The sequence below is a fragment of the Osmia bicornis genome, chromosome 15 (assembly GCF_907164935.1).
Source record: "Osmia bicornis bicornis chromosome 15, iOsmBic2.1, whole genome shotgun sequence".
NCBI lineage: Eukaryota > Metazoa > Arthropoda > Insecta > Hymenoptera > Megachilidae > Osmia > Osmia bicornis.
Genome location: NC_060230.1, coordinates 2,091,589 through 2,115,211, shown reverse-complemented (window position 1 = coordinate 2,115,211; position 23,623 = coordinate 2,091,589). Strand labels below are relative to the sequence as shown.

The 23,623-nt window shown below is 36.4% G+C and overlaps 4 protein-coding genes across 6 annotated transcripts in view; 3 read left to right on the top strand and 1 right to left on the bottom strand.

Moving 5' to 3' along the window:
- The window catches only part of LOC114882851 (hemicentin-2-like), a 52,756-nt gene that overhangs the window by 24,071 nt on the left and 5,062 nt on the right, over positions 1 to 23,623 (bottom strand). The window contains exon 1 of one of the 3 annotated variants that reach the window (XM_029199956.2): positions 2,493 to 3,761. The exons of the other annotated variants lie outside the window; for them this stretch is intronic. Within the exon in view, the coding sequence (XP_029055789.1) occupies positions 2,493 to 2,574 (82 nt within the window). The 5' untranslated portion in view covers positions 2,575 to 3,761. Of the gene's footprint in view, positions 1 to 2,492; positions 3,762 to 23,623 lie in introns of those variants that run through there. 3 annotated transcript variants of the gene reach the window in all.
- Positions 7,267 to 10,941, top strand: LOC114882830 (synaptonemal complex protein 1-like). Its single transcript, XM_029199910.2, has one exon. The coding sequence runs from the start codon at positions 7,267 to 7,269 to the stop codon at positions 10,921 to 10,923; it is 3,657 nt and encodes a 1,218-aa protein (XP_029055743.2). The 3' UTR covers positions 10,924 to 10,941.
- Positions 12,542 to 19,166, top strand: LOC114882831 (nucleoprotein TPR-like). Its single transcript, XM_046288957.1, has 9 exons — positions 12,542 to 12,985; positions 13,300 to 15,621; positions 15,715 to 17,119; positions 17,204 to 17,308; positions 17,456 to 17,779; positions 17,865 to 17,978; positions 18,285 to 18,476; positions 18,704 to 18,735; positions 18,819 to 19,166. Exons 1-9 carry the CDS (start codon positions 12,542 to 12,544, stop codon positions 19,164 to 19,166), a joined length of 5,286 nt encoding a protein of 1,761 aa, XP_046144913.1.
- LOC123988544 lies at positions 21,032 to 22,604 on the top strand. The gene is made up of 4 exons (XM_046288997.1): positions 21,032 to 21,133; positions 21,382 to 21,543; positions 21,722 to 21,883; positions 22,138 to 22,604. The coding sequence occupies exons 1-4, from the start codon at positions 21,086 to 21,088 to the stop codon at positions 22,282 to 22,284; spliced, it is 519 nt and encodes a 172-aa protein (XP_046144953.1). The 5' UTR covers positions 21,032 to 21,085; the 3' UTR covers positions 22,285 to 22,604.

The window sequence follows — 23,623 nt, the reverse complement described above, 5'->3', positions numbered from 1 at the left end:
GGAGAATTTGAGTTAATATTTATTATTCATACTTCTCAGTTATATACTAACATTTGTAACATTTAATAATTAAAAATTATATTATTTTTCTTTCTAAAGTACTTTTAATATTAATATTATCAACACTAAGATTTGAAAAACTCATTTTCCTTAGAGAAACCTAATTCGATCGCGAGTGTACGTTCCATAACTGTTAAGTCGGAACACGACAGAAGTGCAGAATTTCACGAAAGTGTTAGGCGATGAAATTTCTTGAAATAATTCCTGAAATATCCTTTTCTCAACCGCGATGGAGTTAATACTTTCATCAGGCGAATCGTCCAAGAACCGCAACGTTACCGTATCATTATAACGAAATATCCCAACCTAGCCGTGCATACTCGGTTCGCGTGTGGAAAATTGTTCGATAGCAGGCTTTTTCGAGGAAAGAAAATGCCACAAAATACTTGGTGAAATATATTGATCTCGACTACTGATAACGTGGCGCTTTAACATCGATTTTACTACGATTAGACATTATTTACGGAGGCTTGCGGTGCCGTAGGATCGTGAATTTATTATAATTTCGCCTGTGAAGGTATACCAGCCAGGAATACCACCTACTTTACCCTTAAGTTGTTGTATGCACGTAGAGGAAGGACAGTTCCTTGGCCACACTGTCGTGTTGCTCGACCACGCCATAATTTTTCTGCCACGATAAACGACTACTACGTGTCTTTTCATTTTGTACACAATGAGAGGACTGGAAGAATATTTTCTATCTGTTGAATCTTGGAACAAAAGGGTTTTTCAGCAGATTCAGAATCTTATAATTAAAATCAAATCAAAAAGGGGAGGCCTGAGGGAAGCTACAGCCTAAGACCCCACTTTACATGGAAGCCAAAAATATATTGAATGGAATTTTGTTTACGAATTAATTTTATTTAGTTTGATGTAAAATAAATTTCAATCTTTGAAACAAATTTATCAAGTAAGGGGGTCGAAGGTTCGATAGCCCTGAGTCCCAAAAATGGTAATCCTCTTCAACATTATCTAAATAAATTTCAATTCAAATAATTGTTTAATTGAAAATTATTGTTTGTAATGTTCAACTAAAGGACGAAATTAATTATTTATTACATGAATAAATTAAAATAAATTATTCGAAATACTGAGATTGATTGACAAATGCAAGTTTAATTAATATTTATTAGTTATTGGATATTAAATGATGTTATTTTGTAACTGTTAAATTAATTCTTAATTTCCCTATTGTTCTCATTGTTCTGTTCCAGCCCTTCTCAAATTCTACTATGCAGTATCTACAACTTAATAACGAAAAATATGACTAACCAACTTTGAATAGAATATCTCGGTTCTCAAGAAACAAACGGTACGAGGACCACAATCGAATAATACCTTCTAATACTCGAATTGAATACACAGAATCCTGGCAGTGTTCATCGTTTCAAGTTCTGAGCTATGAAGAGCTACTTCAGTAGATTTGATTTCGAACCCGCAGCATGCTACTGCCAATTATTCGGCGTACACATTGTCCCGTTGTGAATCGGTCGAGAGACGGTGGTCGATTACTGTATTCGAAGTAGAGCCGTTATGTCAATTTGCATAATGCATCGATTAAATAAACGAGTTGCGGCTTCGTACGATGTCGCGCAGTGCCGTAACCGAGCCGTTGTTACCCGCAAAACAACTATTGACAGTGAAATTCTCTACCCTATTCACGTATATCACGGAACGCGGTTCGAATTAATGGCTTTTCTTATATTTTTTCATCGTACGTGTTCATGGATTTCACGCGCCGGCACGATCGGGGGACCGTAAGTGCTTTATAACGATTATGAGCCAGTCGACAGCGTCATTACCGATGACTGACACCGTGGCGAGTTGTCTTTCGGCATTAATTGGACGCATAATTGCAACGATCCACGCATAGAACGTTTTGACGGCTAACGTTACCGCGTCCCGTTCAATGGGAATTTCGGCGTCGACTGGAAACGGGAACAGGAAACAATTAGCCCGGCAAATAACCGTATTGTTCAGTCGGGGATTTATGAAATTTTCATTTCAAATTCGCTCACTTATTTCTTCTCTACGTTCTGACGTCACGCGAAGAATAATTATCAAATTATTTGGAAGAATAAAGCGATGAATACCGTGTACTTTTTTCGGGGGAAATAAATGAAAATAGATGATATCAATCAAATACCAATTATGTAGTTTTATATAAAAATGTTTTCCTATCTGAAATTTCAATTTTCCCAACCAGGTACCACCAGTTAACCAAACTGAACAAGGAAGACGAAACAATTCGTTCCGTGTAATTCAAAAGCCAGGAGAAAATTGCATTTCATCAGAGAGCAAAATGTCGAGAAAAGGATGTCGCTGTCGCTTCAAGCAAGGTCCCCTTAATCGCAAATAGAATTACTCTTACGTCTTAATTGAACGTTCCTGCGAGCTCAGTTGTACGGGAATCAGAAGTTTCAATCACTTACTCGGCTCATCGACGTTGCCGAGGAAAACTTCCGCCGCGACAAACCGAGCCATCATGCTCATCAGGAATAGCAGCCCCTTCATCCTCGCCGACTGTGTCTGGCTGCGAGCGAATAGACGATTCCTACCCCTCTCTCTCACCCCTTCGGATATCCTGTTGGCGGGGTAGCAAGTTGGCCGAGATAGCTGATAAGTTTCAATGAATTTAGTTCTCCGATAGCTTGAAACTCCACTTCCGAACCGATTCTCTACGTCTTCTGGGATTCCGGTCTATCCGACCTGGCACGTCGTCGTGTAAACTTCACAACACACTCGGCTACTCTATCCTCGACACGAGTAGTAACAGCTGGATCCTCGAGAATAATCCGACGAATAATCACACACACACAGGTACCGCGCGTTTAACAGACATCGGAGTTCATTGACGAAACGAACGAACGAGAATGAGCCTCCGGCCGAGGGTTCTCGTCCTTTTTAAACCGTTTCCCTGAGTCTATAAAGCGTCTTGCACGGTTATTAATGGAGCTACTCGATCGGCTAATCGTATGCACCGTCCACGGTCCATTAACGTCTTCCTTCATACACGGCTACACTTTGCGCCTACCCGTCATCGATAATGACGTAACGGTGCTATTTTTCAGGATAAAGTCGTAGGACGTGGAACTTGGACGCTGGAAATAGACGGACCCCAACACCTAACCGGTATCATCAGGGTACGTCGGATGGTATCATCGTACCATGTATCGTCAGAGTCCTTTCATGGTGCACCATAACGAGACGTAGTTATTCATCGAACCCATGGAGTTAAAGTATCACCTTAATCGTCGTCAAGTTTGAAGATAACTCAAATTTTTCATACGCCAGTGAGATTGTTTCATTTTCATTCATTAAACCGAGTGTCTTCCGGCGAAGACAGAGATATCAATTTGTGAAAAATCACTTGATTATGGATTATATTTAAATTGGACGAATTTTTGTTCACTGTAGTTGATTGAAAGTTTACCAGGAGCAACAGCTGATACAACTATGTTCCACGAAATGACAAAAGCACACTAACTATCTGGATCACGATTTGAACTTCAACCTCAGACACTTTCGGTAGACGATACACGAATGGAATTTAATGATGGATAATATTGTTTTATTTTAGTTAGAACGAAGAGAAAGAATGTAGAGAGCGAAGATTATTGAAAATCATAGGGAATATCGATGGGATTCCGACGAAGAAGCGCGCGATCTCTACGGAAAGTAGAAGGCGCGCTCACTGCTGCGTTGCGGCAGGCCTACTGACAGGGGCAACGCAGCTTTCGGTTCAGCTCGGTACGTTTCGTGCGATTTCGCCACCCTCCGGCGGCAGCTTAAAGCATTCTCCGACCACTTTTCATATCCCCTCCACCCCGGTATGTGATCACTACAGGCTATCCCCCTTGTTCAACCCTCCGACGAACAGACAAATGTTAGAAATTGGTGTGAGAATTCATTATTTGGTAGATTAGCGAGGAACGTTTCGAGGAGCCGATTATCAATTATTTAGAATGAATCGGGAAAGTTTTACTACCCTATCGATTAATACAAGAAGCGCGAGATGACTTCTCGATGAATCATGGATTTTTGAAATCCATAAAATTCCAATTTTCAAATGTATAAAATTCCAATTATGTACCGGAAATAATACCCCGCAGCCCTCTATTGCTAATACGATGAACTTAACAGTCAGTTCAAAACTCTACCGATTTTTCTGAGTTTCATCCCTTTTTGTTAGGCAAACAATAGGGAAGGGACAGAGGTAAATTTCTATGTCCTGAAATGTTGCAATATTTCTGACTGAAAGTTAGCCGTTATTCAAACAGAAAGCGAAAAAAAAAGTTTACAGCCAGCAATTGAAAACGGTTCTCCATTTTAATGGAGAACTTTCAAATGAACATTTTCATAAATATGTATCGCCAGACTCACACTTTCTCCGCTTTTGTCGCTTCTACGTTTTCCGTCGGGACAAACGAAATAACGTTTTTATCACCTTGGTAATTAAGTTAGCGGAACAGCTGTGATAAACTGGTAAACTTTACTTACTGAATTATGTTAACCGAACACGTCATTCCTATTTTATTTTAAATGAGAAAATATTTACATTCTCACGAACTATTTTATATTAAACTGCGCGAAATGCAGAGTCTACGATGTATCAGAGTTTTACAACTTCGCAATTTTATAATTTTGCAACTTTACAATTTTGGAACCTTAAAATTTCAGTATTTTAAAATTTTGCAATTTAAAAACTTTGAAACCTTAGAATCTTAGAATAGGGGAGGGTCTACATTTAATTTAGATCCAAATAACAATTTAAATTCCGACTTGATCGCGTTAACTAAGAACTTAAAAGGATCGGGAAGGACTTCTTATTCCCGATTATAATCTCTTGAATCGGTTACAAAGGGATTCGTTGAATAAGATAGGAAATGCCACGTTCGTCATAGTTACAACGAGGTTACTAAAAGCTCAGGAAAGTAGACAATGGGATGCCCGCGAAAGAAGTTTATTGCTTCCGCAATAAGTTCCTGGAGCAGGGCCTAAGAAAGGGGTTAAGTTCAAAATACACATTTACAATGCTCGAAATTCTCAATTGTCTTCGTGAATTAATGCGATGATGGCTGATTTTTCAACGAACCATCGTAATTACCATTTTGGGTGCAAAATGGTATCTATTTGACCAATAATGCAACCATAATTGTCCAATAGAAGAGACGAGGATTAAATTAAAATTAGGACTCTCTACATGGTCCGCCGTTCGAGAGATAATACGGAAGATGAGTCTACTGGACCTTATGACCCTCCACCCCTTCACCCTAATTGCACTACTGTAGTAGACTGATTTGGCTTTGAATCTCTACTTCAGAATTTCAAAATTTGTTTCTTCTTTATCCATGAATCGAAGAAAAGACTGTTATTATGAACTGAAAATGGCTATTTACTAGCCAAGGCAATCATAAACTCATCTTGCTCCATAACAATGCTCTTTCGCATGCAACAAAGGCAACAAAGGATATCATTTTCTCCTTGGAAGTTCCTCCTTGTGTGGCTTATGTCAGACATGACCCCTTGAAATTGTCATTTGTTTAAATCTCTAGAATATTATCCAGTAGATACATATGATTCTAATCAATCGATATCGTTCAAAAACGCCTACGAAAAATAGCGAATAGTAATTATATATTTTCAATTTTCTTCAATGAAAGTAATATAGGATAAATTATATTTGCCACGAAATTAATAATAAATACATTTATCAATTTTAATACTTATAAACAAGAATCGAAGAACGAATTTAATTAATACCGAAGATTCTACTTTAATTTCCCTCTGTTCATTTCTATAGCAAATATTTAACAGGACTGCTTGATTCGTTTGTTCTTCGACAAGCACGGCACCCGGTAAATATCTGTCTTTTATAAATATTTATTAAGGTTCTTCATTTATATTGCGCGAGAACGATGTTCGAAATACTTAAGGGAAACTCGTCGAAATAAATTAGTAATTAAATCAATCGGAGCTGGAAGTTTGCATAACAAAACTTACCAGATTCTTTGAAACTCTTTTCATAAACCTGAAAGCATCGCAGAATTACATTGATGTAGTTTGTCTCGTTAAAAATAATCAAATATTCTACAGCCCCGGCTTATTTATTGAAATTAATATTAAAAATTATTTTTAATTCTTCGATTCTTTTTATTTTTTATTCCCTTAAAATGTAAAGATCAATTTAACGCGTTAAGCTTTTCTCGAATTGTTCATATCTTTGATATTAGAAATCAATTATACGGTACATTCATTAGCTCTTTAGCACGAATCAAGGTGGCCCACAGACTGCATTCAATTTTGGCTAAAAGTTAAGCAACGGGGGTACGAAACTTTTCATTCGCTTTTCATTTAAACGATTGCCATAATTGAATCACTCTACTCGCAAACTCTCGTTAGGAACGTTTTATTGGGTGTTCCAATTTTAAGAAAGTTATACCACGATATCGAAGTCTTCGATTACTTTGATAGGCTTCACGGTTCGGTTATAAGTTATTAAGAGTGTATACCGTCAATTAAATTTTCACGGTGGTTGCAAATAAAAAAATATAGTATTCCAAAAATTCTTCATTTTATATAAGAAAATTTTTCTTTAATATTTAATACAGACAAATAACAAAATATCTTATACGATTAATTTTAATTTGTAATTGAATAATTAATACTTTTCTCGTTGTATAAAATCGTTCTGAAACTACTTTATTAAAAACCACTAAAACAAAAAGGAAACAGTATGACAGCATGACAGTATTTAAAAATTCTAACCATAAATTTTAACCTTCAAATGCCAGCAAGACAGTGAATTATTGGCTTTATAAAAATGTGAAAATTTTTCAGAATAATACAAATTTCATTAAATAAGAAGAAAATTTAATGTGTTATTTTAAAATTTATGTTAACCATGTACTGAATGTCTTTTCTTGTTGTTAATTTCAAGGTACGCTATTTAAGAACAATTTCTTCATTTTATTCATTTAATTGTACGGTCGTTTAATTATTTATAGGTGGGTCTGGTTCCCTCGCATGTATAAATATCTATAGATTGTAAAATGAAAAGAAACTTCAGAGGAGGAAGTTACGCTCTTTAAGGTACCAAATGTAACTTTATACAAAAGAAACAATTATCAAAACCGTCGCTTAATTCCTACGAATTAAGCCAAGATCCTTGTTCCATCGACGAAATTAAAATTCCAAAATCCAACAATGACCGAGGAGGGATATCTAGACAATTGCCTATCGATTGCCGAGGATGACGACTACAAAGAGAAGACGAGATTAGCGGAAGTCACAGCCACCACATTGTGCAGGCTGAATGGCATAATGAAGCGAATGCGGGGGTGGCGCGACGACCGTGTCAAGCTTACCTCCAACATTTGGCGGTTGAAGCTCGCCCTCCACGTCGCTAGCAAAGAAACAAACGATACCCTGCACGCTGACCCATTGATCGAACATCAAAGAGCGGAAATCAAACGTCTCGAGGCTGATAATCAATCTCTAAAGCAGGAAATCGCCGACATTAAATTTTCCACCGTCAACTCGGATTCTTTTGCCAACGAAAATCAAGAGTACCTCGTCGAACGAGAATACTTAAACAACGAGATCCAATATTTAAAAAGTCGACTGAAAGAGGTCGAAGATGGACACGAACACAATTCCGAAGTGGAGCATCTGAAATGTCAATTAAAACATTTCATGATGGTTGATCATACCATGGAAATAATATTCACGGATATAGTTAACAAAATTGCAGAGACTATCGCTAATTTATCCGAGGAATTAGTAAACTTGAACGATCATTTACACAGATCAAAATTAAAAAATAATCATTTGTATGTTAAAATCGATCGGTTAAAGGCGATGTTGCGCTCTAAAGGTGGTAATATTTTAGACTATCAAAAAAGGATCACAGAATTGAATGATCTGACGGAATGTATAAAAAGAGAATTAGGTAAATTCAAAGACAATTCAAGTATAGATTCGTTTGGTAAAATTAATTTGGATAATATCGAAAGATTGGCGATTGGATTGAAAAATAAATTAAGAAACGATTATGAAGCTCTGCTAGGTGCAGGTGATTTGGACTGTCTGAAATATATTCAAAAAATCATTGAACTTAGGATCAATTTAAGAGAATTTCACATGGAATTGAAGTCCAAAGAAAATCTATCGAACTGCTCGAGATTCAATCCGAAACAGTTATCTAATATAGAATCTATTTTAAAAGAGATCAACATGGAGATTGGTAAATTGAAGCAGGAGCACGTGAAAAAAAATTGTCGAACGGTGGAGTTCGAGGGTGTACAATATTTAAGGAAAATCGATGATCTCCGTGTGATCATAGAAAAGGTTAGAATAACGATAAGCGAATTCGATGGTTCAAACGAGGACGAGGAGATAGAAAAATTGGATGATTTCGTGGGTCGAGTGTGCAAGGAGATCAAGGAATTGGAAGTAATCGTCGTGTCTAACGATCGTTCCGTATTGCTAAAAACGATAGAACGCTTGGAAAATTCTCTGGTCGAATTAAAAGTGAAATCGAGGGAGAAAGACCAACACCTTGACGCCTTGTCAGCGGAATTATTTAACATGGAAGAATTGCTTAAGGAGGAGGAACGAGAGGTCGATTTGTTAACAGAAAAAAATAAAGCTTTGGAAGAGAAAGCATTGGATGTTCAACGCGAACAGGAGTGCACCAGGATGGAGCTGGAACAACTGCAACAGGTGAATCAGGACATAAATGTAACAAGAAAGAAGTTGCAAAACGTAGCTGCTGAAAATGAGAGATTGTACGATACTCTGGAGGAAAGGAACCAAGAGATGAACGTCATCGTTACTGAAAAAGTTTCTCTGGAAAGGGAATTGAAGACAAAGATTGCTGAACTAACGAGGATCCACGAGGAGAACGAAAGGTTGCAAAACAGAGTGAAGGAATTCGAGGAGTCTAATAATTTTACAAACTTCACCAGAGCTGGTGAAAAGAGGTATCTTCAGGATGATGATGACGAAGCATCGAGGTCGAAGGAAGCTCTGGATATCGCAAATCGTGAAATATTTCATTTACAAATTGAATTGGAAGGAATGTTCGGTGAAAAATCTAAATTGGAAACAAATATCTGTCAATTGGAATCGAAGAACGAGATATTAGTGTACGAACTTGGGGTCGAGAAGAGCATCGGTGAAGAAAGGCTGATCGAATTGACGAAATTAAAATCTGACTATAATAAATTGGACATCGAACGAATGCATTTGAAAAATGAAAAAGAACGATTGAACACCGAACTGATAAATTTGACTGATAGAAAGGAGCAATTGGATGAGAAATGTTTGAAACTCGAGAATGATATCGATAAATATAGATCCGAGTGCGGTGTTCTACGGGAGGAGGCTAGGAACTTTGGAATAGTTAAAGAAAATCTGTCGGCCAAGTTTGCGGAGGCTGAGGATAAAATAAGACGTTTGGAATTCGAAAATTCCAAGCTCGGGGACGGTTCGAACGACTTAAGTTTGAAGAATATCAGCCTCGAGGAACGTGTGCGAGTGCTACTGACGGAAAAGAATGACCTCGTGACGCGTATTAATGAACTCGATGGAAAGAACGTCGCGTTGAAAGATCAGTTGAATAAAGTTAAAACGGAGAACGAATATTCCTCCGTCGAATTGAATAAATTGAGAACGGAGTGTGACAGAGCGAGATCGGCCAACGCCTCGCTTCAGAATACGCTCGACGATTCGGCCCTGAGCAACCAAGCGCTGAAGAAAATCAGCGACGAGTTGAAAATAAAATTGAACGAGATCTTCAGCGAGTGCAGGATACTCGAGAATCAGCTGAGGATATTAGAGATCGAAAGTTCAGCGTTGAAGAACGAAAAGGACGCCTTGCAGCAACGCGTGAACAATCTCCAGTCGAAAATTTCGAAAATGAGAAACAACGGCTCGAAAGAACGGAAATTAATCAAAAAGATTGATAATGAGACTAATAAGATTAATAAGAAATCCGACAAACGGGTATATTCTAAAATAAAATTGAAAGAAGAGAAGAAGCTGCTGACGGTAGAGAACGAAACGCTGAAATTTGAAGTATTCAATTTGAAAGAGCAGAATTTTAATATTAAGATGGAAATGACTCGTTTGAAAGACGAATTAAAAAAACAGAAAATTCTAATTGGTACAAATGAATCCGAACAGTCGAATAAATTGGAAATTGTTAATCTTTATTATAAAGAGATCAACAGTTATTCGAGCCGTCAGATCGAAAATATGGGCACGCTCGCGTGTATAAATCAGTCGAACATATGTCCTTTGGATATTCAATCCGAAACAGAGATCGAAAGATTGCTGGAAGTCATAAATAAATTGAAGATCGAGAACTGTGCACTGAAGATGGAGGTAAACACTTTGAGATGTAACTTCCTGGTAAACGTGACGGAGGACGAAAAACGTTGGAGCGAAGTTCGAAATACACGGGAAGAAATTCGAGCTTTGAAGGTGGAATTGACGAAACTGAGGGAGGAGAAGGAGTCGTTACAGAATCGACTGGATACAGTTCGAACGAAATTGGATCAGTCGGAATCTGAGAAGGCCGCTTTGAAGAACGAGCTTTATGCCTTAAGGAAAACGAATTCCGAGCTTATACGCAGAGCGAACGAATTACAGGGCGATTATCAGAAGGTGAAGAGAATTAGCGAAGGATTTGACAGCTACGTAATGGGTGCCATTGAAAAGATTAAAAAATATACCGGCAGAGCTGGTAAATTGGAAAAGATAGACGAAGAACTGAAGATTTTCTTGGAGAAGTATGTTTTAAATGAACAATTTTTACATTTGATACACGAATGGGAGGTGAACGCGGAAGATACTTAGAATAAATTTATTATATTTGTATAACAAAAAGAATTATACTATTTTCAATTGTGTAATCTTTCATTATTAATGTGAATAATGGATACTGTACGATTATCAAACCATTAAAATTGTTATAAATTTAAATATAAAATTAAATTTTTTTCTTGATTAATTCTTATTAAAATATTACCTTCCCTGTACTAATAGTTGAGAACCACTGCTATATACTATTAAAATATGAACGAATTACGTGACTCAATAAAATAGACGGTCTGACGTTAAATCAGATTATTGATCTTCATTAATAACCACAACAGTGTGGTAGTAAAAGTATGACTGCCGCAGTGAAATACATCATTCCAACCTCATATTTTAGTTGAATATTTAATGTTTTACCTGCTGTCCGAGAACAGTTTTGCGCTTAGGTGCGATGAACTGTTCGTAATTAGTTGATAATCATAATTTACTTACATCGGTGATTCGATTACGTGGATAGAAAATAATTAGATTCGCGTAACCTGTAAACTATGATCTAGCAAACAGATTGGACGATTATAAAATAATCAAATAAGGGTCTTATAATTGATAAGGTATTGAATATTCATATTTTAATCAAGGTAGAAAAATTAATTAATGTATATTCAATTTGTTTAGAAAAATTATTCAATTTATTAATCGTTATTATTTTACCATCTGACAAAGATGCAACTAAACTAATAGATCGTTTAATTAGAAATTATATTAGAAAATTATTTAGAAAATGGACGAAGATGCATTGTCACTTTGTCGATGCGGATGCAACACACCGTCGTCCCAAGAATCGATCAACCCCCCGAACGAACCGTGCTGTTGCTGTATTTACAACCCCTTCGATGACGATACCAAGGAAACAGAGATATACGACCTTTCATTTGCTCTAAGGAAGCTCACCGTAATGAAGTGTCAAATGAAGAAGTGGCGAATGGAAAGGCTTCAGTTGGAGAGTGAAAATAGGTCTCTGAAAAAAGCCCTCCAGTCATTCGGTACCGATGTATGATACTTCTTACCCTTTTGTCGCTTTCCCTATCAATTCGCAGCGAACCAATTAACCCCTTCACGAGTTAATTTAATTAATTAAGTACTCTTAAGCGCCTGTAAGTGATCCGAATATACGATGTTAAATATAAACGACGTTTACTGATTTACCATTCCTACAAATTTTCCACTTTTACGGTCTAAATAATTTTTTATTTTATTCTTGAATATTGAATATTCTTTCGTATGTAAAAAAAAATAAGTAATTTGCAATAATTAGTAGCAAATTTATTTCCAGGTGTAAATGCGGATGAAATATTGAAGCCTGATCCTCTGCTAGTGCATTCCCGTGAAGAAATCGAAAGGTTACAAAATGCTAATGCCCTGCTTGACGATAAAGTCAGAGATCTAGAGGAGACTCTCGCTGAGCGAGATTGCTGCGACGATCCTTACGCGTCGGTTCACTGCCTCAGAGAGAAGATGAGATATTTGAGGGAACGTTTCGCCCTCGAGAAAAAAGAGTACTGGTCCCAGGTTTTATTCTGCTGTTAAACGTAAACGATTTAACCGATGAGTGTTGTGATTTCGATACACTTTGTCTTGTTTTAACAGACTCAGAAACATGATATCGTATTTGAGATTAAAACTTGCGGAAACCGAGGAGGACGTCAGCTGTCCCGCCATATATCGCCTGAGAGCGAAACTTCGTGAATTAATGAAAGGCGGTCAATCGAGGGACTGCGATGATCTACAAGCTGAGAACGATCGTCTTCTAGCTGAAATAGCTGAGTTACGACACCAGTTGTCTGGCATGGAGGAAAAGGAATTAACTGGGAGGATGGTGCAACCGAGATCGGTCGAAACAACCACCGTTCCAGAATACATTGACGTATCTGAGTTGCTGCAGAAGCTTAAAGATTGCGAAGGGACTGTGTCTGATTTGAGAGAACAATTAGCAGAAAAGGACAATCTCGTTAATTCCTTGAAGGAAGGAATGAGTGATCAGAAAGAATTATTGGATGAAATTGCGGCACTGAAAGCGGAACTCCAAAAGAAAGACGACAAGGTATTGAAATAATTTTAATTTTTTTCCAAATTTGTTGAACTGATATTATGAAAAAATAATAATAATAGACAGAATAAGCATAGTCTCCAAGTTAATGAACAGAAGAAAGGTCTCGTATATATAAAAAGATTAAAATGAGAAGGGAAAAAGAACTCTTAATCCTCAAGGTTTTAATCCGTAATCCCTGAGATTTTAATCCTTAATCCTTAACAGGGTTACCATTGTACTTGTCCGAAATTTTAGTAAATTAAATTTACCCTCTCCCATCTTGTCAAACAATTTCTTAACAGAAATATAATATAATCTTGTTTCAGATCAAGGAACTATTAGACGAGCTAAGGCAATCAGAAATAAACTTAGAAGGTTTGAACAATTTGAAATCACAATTAGAAGATCTTAAGCCAAAATTATATGATCTAGAATTAGAAAGAGATCAGTTATTAGAAGAGCTTGCCAAACTTCAAAACGAACTTGCTCATTGTAACGCTATGAAAGAGGACCTGGAATCAAAAATAGAGTCCTTAAAAAATGACAAAGAAAAATTATTGAAGGATCTAGATGATTCTAGAGATCAAATTTCAGCCCTGTCTAAACAATTGGACGATGAAAGATCAGCCAGAAGCGCTCTTGAAAATAACCTTAACAATTGTCAAGATGAAATGAAGAAATTGCAAGACGAAAATTCGAACCTGAAGAATCGATTAGACACCGCGGAGAAAGATTTAGAAGCCTCGAAGAAGCTCGCCGAAGAGATGGAAATGTTGAAGACGGAGCTGGAGAAGATGAAGAAGATGAACGAGGAGTTGGCAAATTTGAACGACACCTTGAAGAACGACTACCAGAGCATGAAGCAAGCGTTAGGCAACCTGGAAGCTGAAATTAACAGACTGGAGGAGCAATTGAATAAAACAGCCGAAGAACGGGACGCGTTGTTGAAGGAGAACGAGGACGCGAAGAGGCGGCTCGAAGAAGCGATCGCGAAGAACGAGAGTCTGAAATCCGAACTGGATAACGTCACCGAACAACTCGGCAAATTGAAATTAGAGAAGGATAAACTGGAAGAGGCTCTCAACGATACGAGGCTGAAGAACGACGCCCTGAAACGGGATATCCAGGCTTTGGAAAATGACCTTGAACGTGCAAAACAGGAGATGGAGGATCTGAAAAGATCCGAGGAGGCGTTGAAAGCTGCGGACAAGGGAAAAGATTCGGAACTACGGAAATTCGAGGAGGATTTGAAAAATGCGATAACTGAAAGGGATCGTTTGATGAACGAAAATGGCGATTTGAAGGACAGGAACGCTGAACTAGAAGGAAAACTCAAGGACGTCGTGGACCAGCTGGAACAAATGAAATCGCGGAACGCCGATTTACTGGCTGAGATCGATCGGCTGAAAAAGGAGCTCGAGAAATCTGGCCAGGAAATCGATCAATTGAAGTCTGAAATTACTTCGCTGAAGAACGCCATCGATAAATGTACGGACGAGTTGGACAAACTGCAAACAGAAAATAGGGATCTTAAATCAGAGAATCAGGCTATCAAAAATGAAATCGAAAAGTGCAGAAGTGAAAGAGATAATCTGAAGAGTGAGCTCGAAGAGGCAAAAGCACAATTAAGGGACGTCAGTGATGAATTGCAGAAATTAAAAACTAGAAACGATTCGTTGGAGGAAAATTTGAAAAAATTGACCGATGAAAATGACAATTTGAAATCAGAGGTTGGAGCATTAAGGGACGAGGCGGAGAAGCTGAAGAAAGCAGCCGAGGAACTGCAGGCGGCGGCTACCAGAGGGAAAGATGAAGAAGATCGGTTGAAAAGCGAAATTGATGGGATTAAGCGTGAAAGAGACGATTTCCTGGAAAAATTAAACGAGCTGAAGAACGAGCATTCTGCTTTACAAAACGAGGCGAACGAGTTGAAGAAACAATTGAACGATTGCAGGGCGGAAAATGAAAAATTGAAAGCGGAGAAAGATCAGTTAAAAGCGGAGAAAGATCAGTTAAAAGCTGAAAACGATAGTTTGAAAGCTGAGTTGAATTCGTGTAAAAAGGAAAATGAAGAACAGAAGACTGAAAATGAGAAACTGCAAAAACAAATTCAATCGTTAAACGACGAATTAAATAAATTGAAGAGTCAATTGGAAAATGCAGAAAATACGATTAAGGATCTTCAGCCTCTGGTTGATCGTTTGCAAAACGAAAATGATCGTTTGAAAAATGATTTAAGAATGTTAGAGAATGAAGCAGCAGATTTGAAGGCAAAATTGCTGAATGAAATGAATGACAATCAAAAAATGCGAAACGATTTGATGATCCTGGAAAATCAAGTAAATGATTTGAATGAGAAACTGAAGGGAATTATAGGGGAGAAGGAAAAATTGGAGCAAGAAAATCAAATGCTAAAGGCAAACTTGTTAGAAGCGAATAATGAATTGTCTCAGGCGAAAGGGGATAGTCAGGACTTGAAATTCGAAATTGATAATTTAAAGAATAAGATTTCTGAATTAGAGGCGAAAATTGCTAAATCAGAGGCGGATGTTGAACATTGGAAATTAGAGAATTGTAAGCTTCAGATGGAAATCGATAAATTGAAAGCTGAACTTGAAAAGGCGTTGAAGGATTTGAATGAGTTACAGGTGAATAAGATTCTTTTTAAATTTTTTAAAAATCAAATTTTACGTTGTAAAATATGAGTCTAATAATTAAAAAATACATTACCTTTTTTATAGGCTCAGAAAAAAGCACAAGAAGAAGAGTTAGCCCGCCTTCGAACTGTAAACGCTGCTCTAGATAAACAGATCTCTGATCTAAATTCACAAATGGATCAGCAAAGAAGTGCCTTAGAATCAGAAAAATCAGCCAAGGAGAAAAATGACTTGGAAATGAAAGCTCTGAAAGAGGAATTAGGAAGTTTGAAAAACGAATTAGAAAAACTTAGAATGGACAATAACAATTGCAATCACGAAATAGAAAATTTAAGAAAGCAACTTTCAGCGTTGCAAAGCGAATTAAATTCTTGCAGAGAAGAAATGTCTGCGTTAAGAGCCACCAATGATGCACTGAAGACTGAATTAAACGGATTGAAAGCTGAGAAACATAATCTACAAGACGAATACGATAAATTGAAAGCCAAGGCGGATAATTTAGAAAAAGAAATAGCGGATCTTCGAGAAGGAAGAAAGAAACTCGAAGATGAATACAGCAAACTTAGAGGAGAGGGTGATGGACAGAAGGTTGAAATTGATAAACTCAAGTCAGACTTGGCAGCCGCAGAGAAGGTGAAGATGGATTTAAAAAATTGTCAAGAAGAAAATGAAAAATTACAAGCGCAAGTGAAGGATTTGGAAAGATGTAGAAACGAAGTTGATAGACTGAATGCTGAACTGGATGATCTGAAGAAGGCACTCGCAGCTGCCGAGGCTAAAGTGAAATCCTTGGACGATCAACTCTCGTCTCTTAGGAATGAAAGAGAGGAATTGATCAATGAACTTAATCATCATCGAGACAATCTTAACAATCTTAAAAATGAAATGGATAAACAGAAAGCTGAGAGGGATTTGGCTGCGAGGGAGTTGGCGGACCTGGAAGAGGAACTGGATGCCCTCAAAGCTACCTTAGATAAGATTCGCGGTGAGAAAGAATCATTGCTAAAGGATAATGAGAAGTTGAACGAAGAATTAAAAACAGTGAAAAATGATAATGAAAAGTTGAAAAATGATAATGAAAAGTTGAAAAATGATAATGTAAAGTTGAAAAATGAAATGGATGAATTGAAGTCAAAATTGAAAGAGGCAGAGAATCGGATAAATGATCTGGAGAATCAGAACAAGAACTTGAAGAATACGTTAACTGAAGTTCAGACTGCGCTAAAAGAACTCGAAGCTGTGAAAAAACAATTAGAAGATGAATTGGATAAACTGAGAGCAGAGCTCGATAAATTGAAGTCTGACAACGAAAGACTGAAGGACGAGCTAACAGAAGAGCAGAACAAATCGAATAGATTGAAGGACGATTTGGAGAAACTGAAAACGGACAATGATAAATTGAAGAATGATTATCAAAACTTGAAGGGTGATTTAAGTAAATTGAAAAAAGAAAAGGAGGAATTGGAAAAATCTGATGCAGCAGCGAAGAGTGGTATAGACAAGATGAAAAAGGAAAATGAGGAAGTGAGAGCTGAGAATGTGAAATTGGCTAAAGAATTGAATACTTGCCGAGAAGAAATTGAAAAATTACGCAGGGAATTGAAAAACTTGAAGGATGATTTGATGAAACTGAAAACGGACAATGATAAATTGAAGAATGATTATCAAAACTTGAAGGGTGATTTAGCTAAATTGAAAAAGGAAAAGGAGGAATTGGAAAAATCTGATGCAGCAGCGAAGAGTGGTATAGACAGGATGAAAAAGGAAAATGACGAACTGAGAGCTGAGAATGTGAAATTGACTAAAGAATTGAATACTTGCCGAGAAGAAAATGAAAAATTACGCAGGGAATTGAAAAATTTGAAGGATGATTTGATGAAACTGAAAACGGACAATGATAAATTGAAGAATGATTATCAAAACTTGAAGGGTGATTTAGGTAAATTGAAAAAGGAAAAGGAGGAATTGGAAAAATCTGATGCGGCAGCGAAGAGTGGTATAGATAGGATGAAAAAGGAAAATGACGAACTAAGAGCTGAGAATGTGAAATTAGCTAACCAATTGAATACTTGCCAAGAGGAAAATGAAAAATTACGTAGGGAATTGGAAAACTTGCAGGTGGTGAATGATGCATTAAAGAAAGCAGCAGGTCTGATAATAATTACTTTTTAACTTAATAATCAATTAATAATTTGTACCTATGTCATTGAAATTTTATTATAAAATAAATGCAGTGAAACACGTGGAACCAAAAGAAACGGAAATGGACAAAGATATTGTGGATGACTGTGGGGACTTCATTAAGGCAAACGATTTATTAAACGAAAAATTTCAAAAGCAGAACGAAGGTAAAATTTCAATAAAATCTCTTTTCAATATTAAATTCTTTTCACTTGGTATTTTTCTTATGCAGTACTTTTACAGCTATTTATGAATTACATTAAATAAAACCACTCAGAATGGCTATTTAATATTTGTATAAATTATTTGTTATTTATATGTAGTTAAAAATGAAACATTCTATACATCTGAGTCTTTTATTTAATAATTCATCCCTTATAATTTTATTCTTTCAAAAATGGGTAGTCACCAAGTAATATAAATTTAAACAAATTTATTTCATTCAAAGTATGCAATTGTCATATTATTTATAGGTGTACAACGTGTTCGAGACTACATCATGTATTTAGAAGGTAAAGTTAAAGAGGAGCCAAAAATGGCTGATCAATTAGAGGAACCTGAAATCGATCCACAAAGAAGGGAAGATATTGCAAATTTGTTAAACAAGTCTAAATTGTTGTCTGAAAATATCAATCACACTGAAAAGGAAATACAACAGATTGGTGATTTGCTGAAAGAACTCAAAGTATGAAATGACATATTTCTAATTACGTAATTTGTAATTAGCTATATCCCTATTTTCTCATCCCTGAGCCATAGGTCTCAGAAATCAAGATTTTAGAATCAGATAGAAAAGAAATTTCTATTCGTTACTTATATTGAGCAAAATTATTACTGTGATAATTATATACTAATTAAACATTTTATGATATGCAGGAGCTTGCTGATAAACCAACCGCATTCGATCCTGATTCTTGGCTAAATGTAAGTGCAAAGATAACATTATCTTTACATAAATTCATATTCACCAATTTATCCCTACTCATTTTGCTTCTTTCTTTTTTCAGTCGTTAACATTGACACAGTTAGCAGATCTTCACGACAAGATCTGCCTGTTGACATCGGATATGGTGCAGCATGATAACGGAGCAGTAACATGTGAACCAACAGCACCGACAGCATCAACAGTACCTTGCCCTGGGACGAATCCATTAAGAGCAAATTATAATACTTTGAACCAGCGAATAGCTGCTTTGCAAAAGCAGATCGCAGATAAACAAATAGAGGCAGGTTGGAAGCTGCAAGAGTTGAGACGAGCTCTACGACAGGAACAGGCTAATCTACTTCGAATCTCCGACGAAATGAATTTAGCGAGAAGACGAAATTTAGCTCTTCAGTTCAACATGGACGATTAAATTTAATTCAATTGAAGACATTTCATAAACGAGAAAATTGTATCTTTTAATGTACGATGGTCACCGATGTAAGTTTTCCAAATAAAAAGTGTAGTATCCCTTAATTGAATTAAAAACAATTGAAATTGATTGTCAAAGAATCGTCTTACCAATTCGTAGACCAAATGAGAGCTTAGAAGTTTAAAAAATTTTCTTCTTCTACAGCCCCGTCCATCTACGTATGATATAAAACCACCGAACCAGCGAAACTAATCAGGTTAATTTCAAAGATAATTAATTTACGAAAGGCAAACCGGCAAAGGGAAATCGGTACTTTTGAAATTGTCACAGGATCGATTGGCACGCAAAATACACGGACGTCGTAGCTGACCGGACGCTTTACGAGCTTATTCCAATTCCAACCCGATGGACATACGGCTAAACGGATTTCGTCAATTCATTTACCACTTGATCTAGCCGCACATTTCAATTATATGCGCACTCTTTGTCGGTAGTATCTCGCGTATCATGCGCACCCACACCGACGCAACGGTTCCTGATAAAGTCGTGGGAACGGATGCGGTCCACGGTACAATTGAATTAATCTCGATCGAACAACACGGGCTTCGAAACGAAACAGGAAATCGCGTTGTCGCGCTGAAAATCGAACAAACGCGAACCACGCTAAATCTATTGGCCGTTATTACCTGTTACTGTTTTCCAGAACGTTACACGTTATTGCTTCACCCACGTTTCTTTTTATCTTTTTTTTAATATTTTTTCATCCCTTCCCCCTGCATCCCTGTTAATTAGAATGTAACCGGCGCCGTACGATTAAATTACTCGAGCAGAAATAATTTATACGATTCGCGAAACTGCCCGGTCATTTAGAAACTGAGTTTACAATGCTTCCAGGGATAATCTGGACTTTATAGGGCTGGAAAAGTCGGTCGTTCGCGAGTTGTTTACGAGTGGTTTGAAAATGAACTAATCTATTTTTCAAAATAATTATTACAGGGAGAAATATATTAGGTCAGTGATGGAAGTTCCAAAGTTCCAAAAGATAAACCGAATGTAACTTTCCAAAAGACGTTTCACCCACAGGCTTGAGTAAATTTTCCAGAATTTTTGCTCATCTCCGAAAAGCGATCGTGTGTATTCAGTTTACCCCAACAATTATTTCATCTTTCCAAATATCACGCGAAACGATGAACCCTTGGAAAAATGAACATAACGATTGAGATCTGAAATTTATCTTTCGAACTGCGTGCTACGTATTCCTTTAGACTGCGATAACGCTTTCTGCGGTCAAAGAAAGTCGAAAAATAGCGGATACAAGTCACGTTATGTCTGCTTTGTCGATGAACTGGGAGCATGCCAATGTTAACGGTCGATAGGCTATTCCATTTGGTATTCTTTTCGATACAGCCATCGAAAGAGGAAAAAGGACACTGAGAAAAGCTAACGTCTGTATCTCAGACTGGAAAGATTGTTTCTATTGATACACGGATACGTATCTTTTAAAAATTTCGAAGAAAAACTCGATCCACCGATTCGGTCAGAATTCGATCAGAATAAAAAATTTAAAGATTGGGCATAATTTAGGCGAAATAATTAAAAGGACGAAAAATTACTGTCTATCTGTCCCTTTTAGAGTTTCTTTAAAATCATTTAATATGAATATATCAATTTACAAAAGTAAAGTGAAATAAATAAAATAAATGTTACTATTGTGTAATCAAATAATATACGTAGTGTATTACATTGTTATGATTGTTCATTGTGATCATTTTATAAGTATGAAGAAACAATGACTTCTGATACGATCAGAGATGTTACGTTACCAAATGGAATATGGGATACTAATGCGGATGGCAGTAACAAGGTTTAATACTACTCGTGCAGGTGACAGAAAGAAATATCTTGATACACCTGTCAAAATGTTCCTCTTACTTGCATTCTGTGTATTACCATGGGACATTGTACAAGTAAGTAGTAAAATATTTGATATCTTATTATCATTTTGTGTATAGAGTTTATACATTTGAATTTTTTCTAAAATATTGATCCCCTGTGAGCGGAAAAGTAAATTAATCCTAGTAATTAATATACTTGTGTATATTTCATAAATTTGAATCTAATTACTATCATTGGTAAATACTAATTACATTGGTAGATATAAACATATCTCTGTGAAAATTTTCATGCAATTTGAATTATTTATTGTTGATACAAGGCAAATCTTGACATAATATTTGATGACGCCGAATGTCCAATCACTGATGATGAGTACGTAAAACACGACTCATGTCACCTTGAAGTGAATGACGATAGCGAATATGGGACCAGTTTATCCACATATTTTGAAATCATCAAAGACTTTCCCGATGATGTCAGAGTACGTATTTACATTATTTTCAATGAAATTAATATACAGAGTCATTAAGGGTAGTTTAGAAAATTATACAATTCCATTTTAAAAAACAAAATGGACTTAAAATCTTTGGAACTCTATTCGACACGTTATTATAATGTATTATTATAACAAGCAATTGTTATTGTTACACTTGTTACAGGTTGCGGCCAAAATTTATGGAATTCACATGGGCGAGTACACGAATGATATTGGACTTCACGTAGAAACGAACTTTTGCGAAGTGGCAAAAGAAGCTCACACTATAGCAGCCCCGATGATAAAAGCGGTCGGCATGACTTCTGATAACTGTCCTCCAAAAGCGGTATGTAATAGGGGTATGCGGGTACCCGAAACAGGCTCGGCCGGGTTCTCGAACTATACGAATATTTGGGCTACCCGAACCATAATTCATATAATTCAAGAACCACCCCAAGTACCCCTGATTTTTTCCGACCCGACTCGACTTTCCGGATACCCGCACATTCTAATATCTAACCGACTTGATCTGCTAAATCTCAAATGTTCATATTTAATTTGATATTACACAAATTAATTATTTAATTCATTACGTTACAGGGAATCTATGGAACAGAACACTTTGTTGTTAATGACGAAGACGGTTTGCCAGAGACATTTCCTATCGGAAAATATTTAATAAATTTTACGCTCCTGAACGACGCAATTATATTTGCCAATTTTGAAATTTATATAACAGTAGTGTAAATAATTTTGTAACGATGCACTAATCTAAAATTTCTACTAATTATTCACATATATACGTTCACCGAAAATCTTAAAACTAAAAAATAATTTGCAAGATATTAAATCGTTGTAATTTTCTTTTTCCAAAAATTATTCCTATTTTTTTTTTTTGTTAATACAGTGTATAAAAACATAACAAAAAAGGGAATTACCGCAATCATTTCCTTGATAGTGAAAATATTTAAAGTAAAAAGAGATTGTTATAGAAAATTTACAGAAGTGTGTAGGTTTTATCCGAATTAAAAATTTATTTCGTGCAATTAGAGATGATTCGATAAAATATTATTTATAGATATAGCAGACGTAATCTCTACCAAAGTGGTCCGGTTCGCGCGTTATAAATGACACTTTATTACAACAGTGCGCAATTGGACGAAGTAAATTCGGTAAAATATTTTCTACTTGTTATACGAAACAGTATTTTATCGAAATAGGGGTACTCGCGTTGAAGATAAACTTCCTTTCGCGTTCATGCCTCTTTATCGGTATCAAATGTATGCAAATAAAATCTTTTATGATCCTTTAGTACCCTTCATTAAAATGGCAATAAAAAGTTCACGTGTGTAGCGCGCGCGTAAAAACGAAACATAATTAAGTCAATTAACTATGCAATAAAGAATCATAAAATCGATACTTTTCTTTAAAAATCATCCAATTCACTTTTTGTTGACGCATTCGTTTCTAGAAGTTCACCGAATTAATTTTACACGTGATAAATTTTTCAATACAAATCTATCGATTTGTTTTTCAATGCAATATTTTAGGAGGTGTCGAAAAATATTCAATCTGTGTAAAAAATGTTTTCAAATTAAATTCCTACCAGTGGGGTTAATAAATTTTAACAGGTTAAAAAATGCATCGAATCTACTTTCACCTAGAGTTCCCTATGAAAGAAAAAACAAAAAGTTATTTTATGCATGAAGTGTATCACCGAAGTTTATTGCCAATTCCATCTCGTTCGCGCCTTTTCCCAGGAAAAACGTTCGCGAATTTTCATTTGAAAATTTCACGGGTGTGTTTTTTGTTCGAAGGCCGACCGGCAATGGGAACGAATTAAATGACAATGCATATTAATTAACTGTTTGAAAAGGGAGCTACGTTAACGATTCGCAGTAAAGTCAGCCATGCCGGGTGGCGAACAAGGGGCAATTAGAGAAAATCAATGTTGCACAACACGTTTGCATGTTTCATTTAATAATGATGCTTGAGTGCTACTCGATTCGTCCTTTAACTGCATAACTAACCGTGGGAACGGAACGAATTGGAGGCGATCAAAAATCAATTTGATCACTTATGCTTT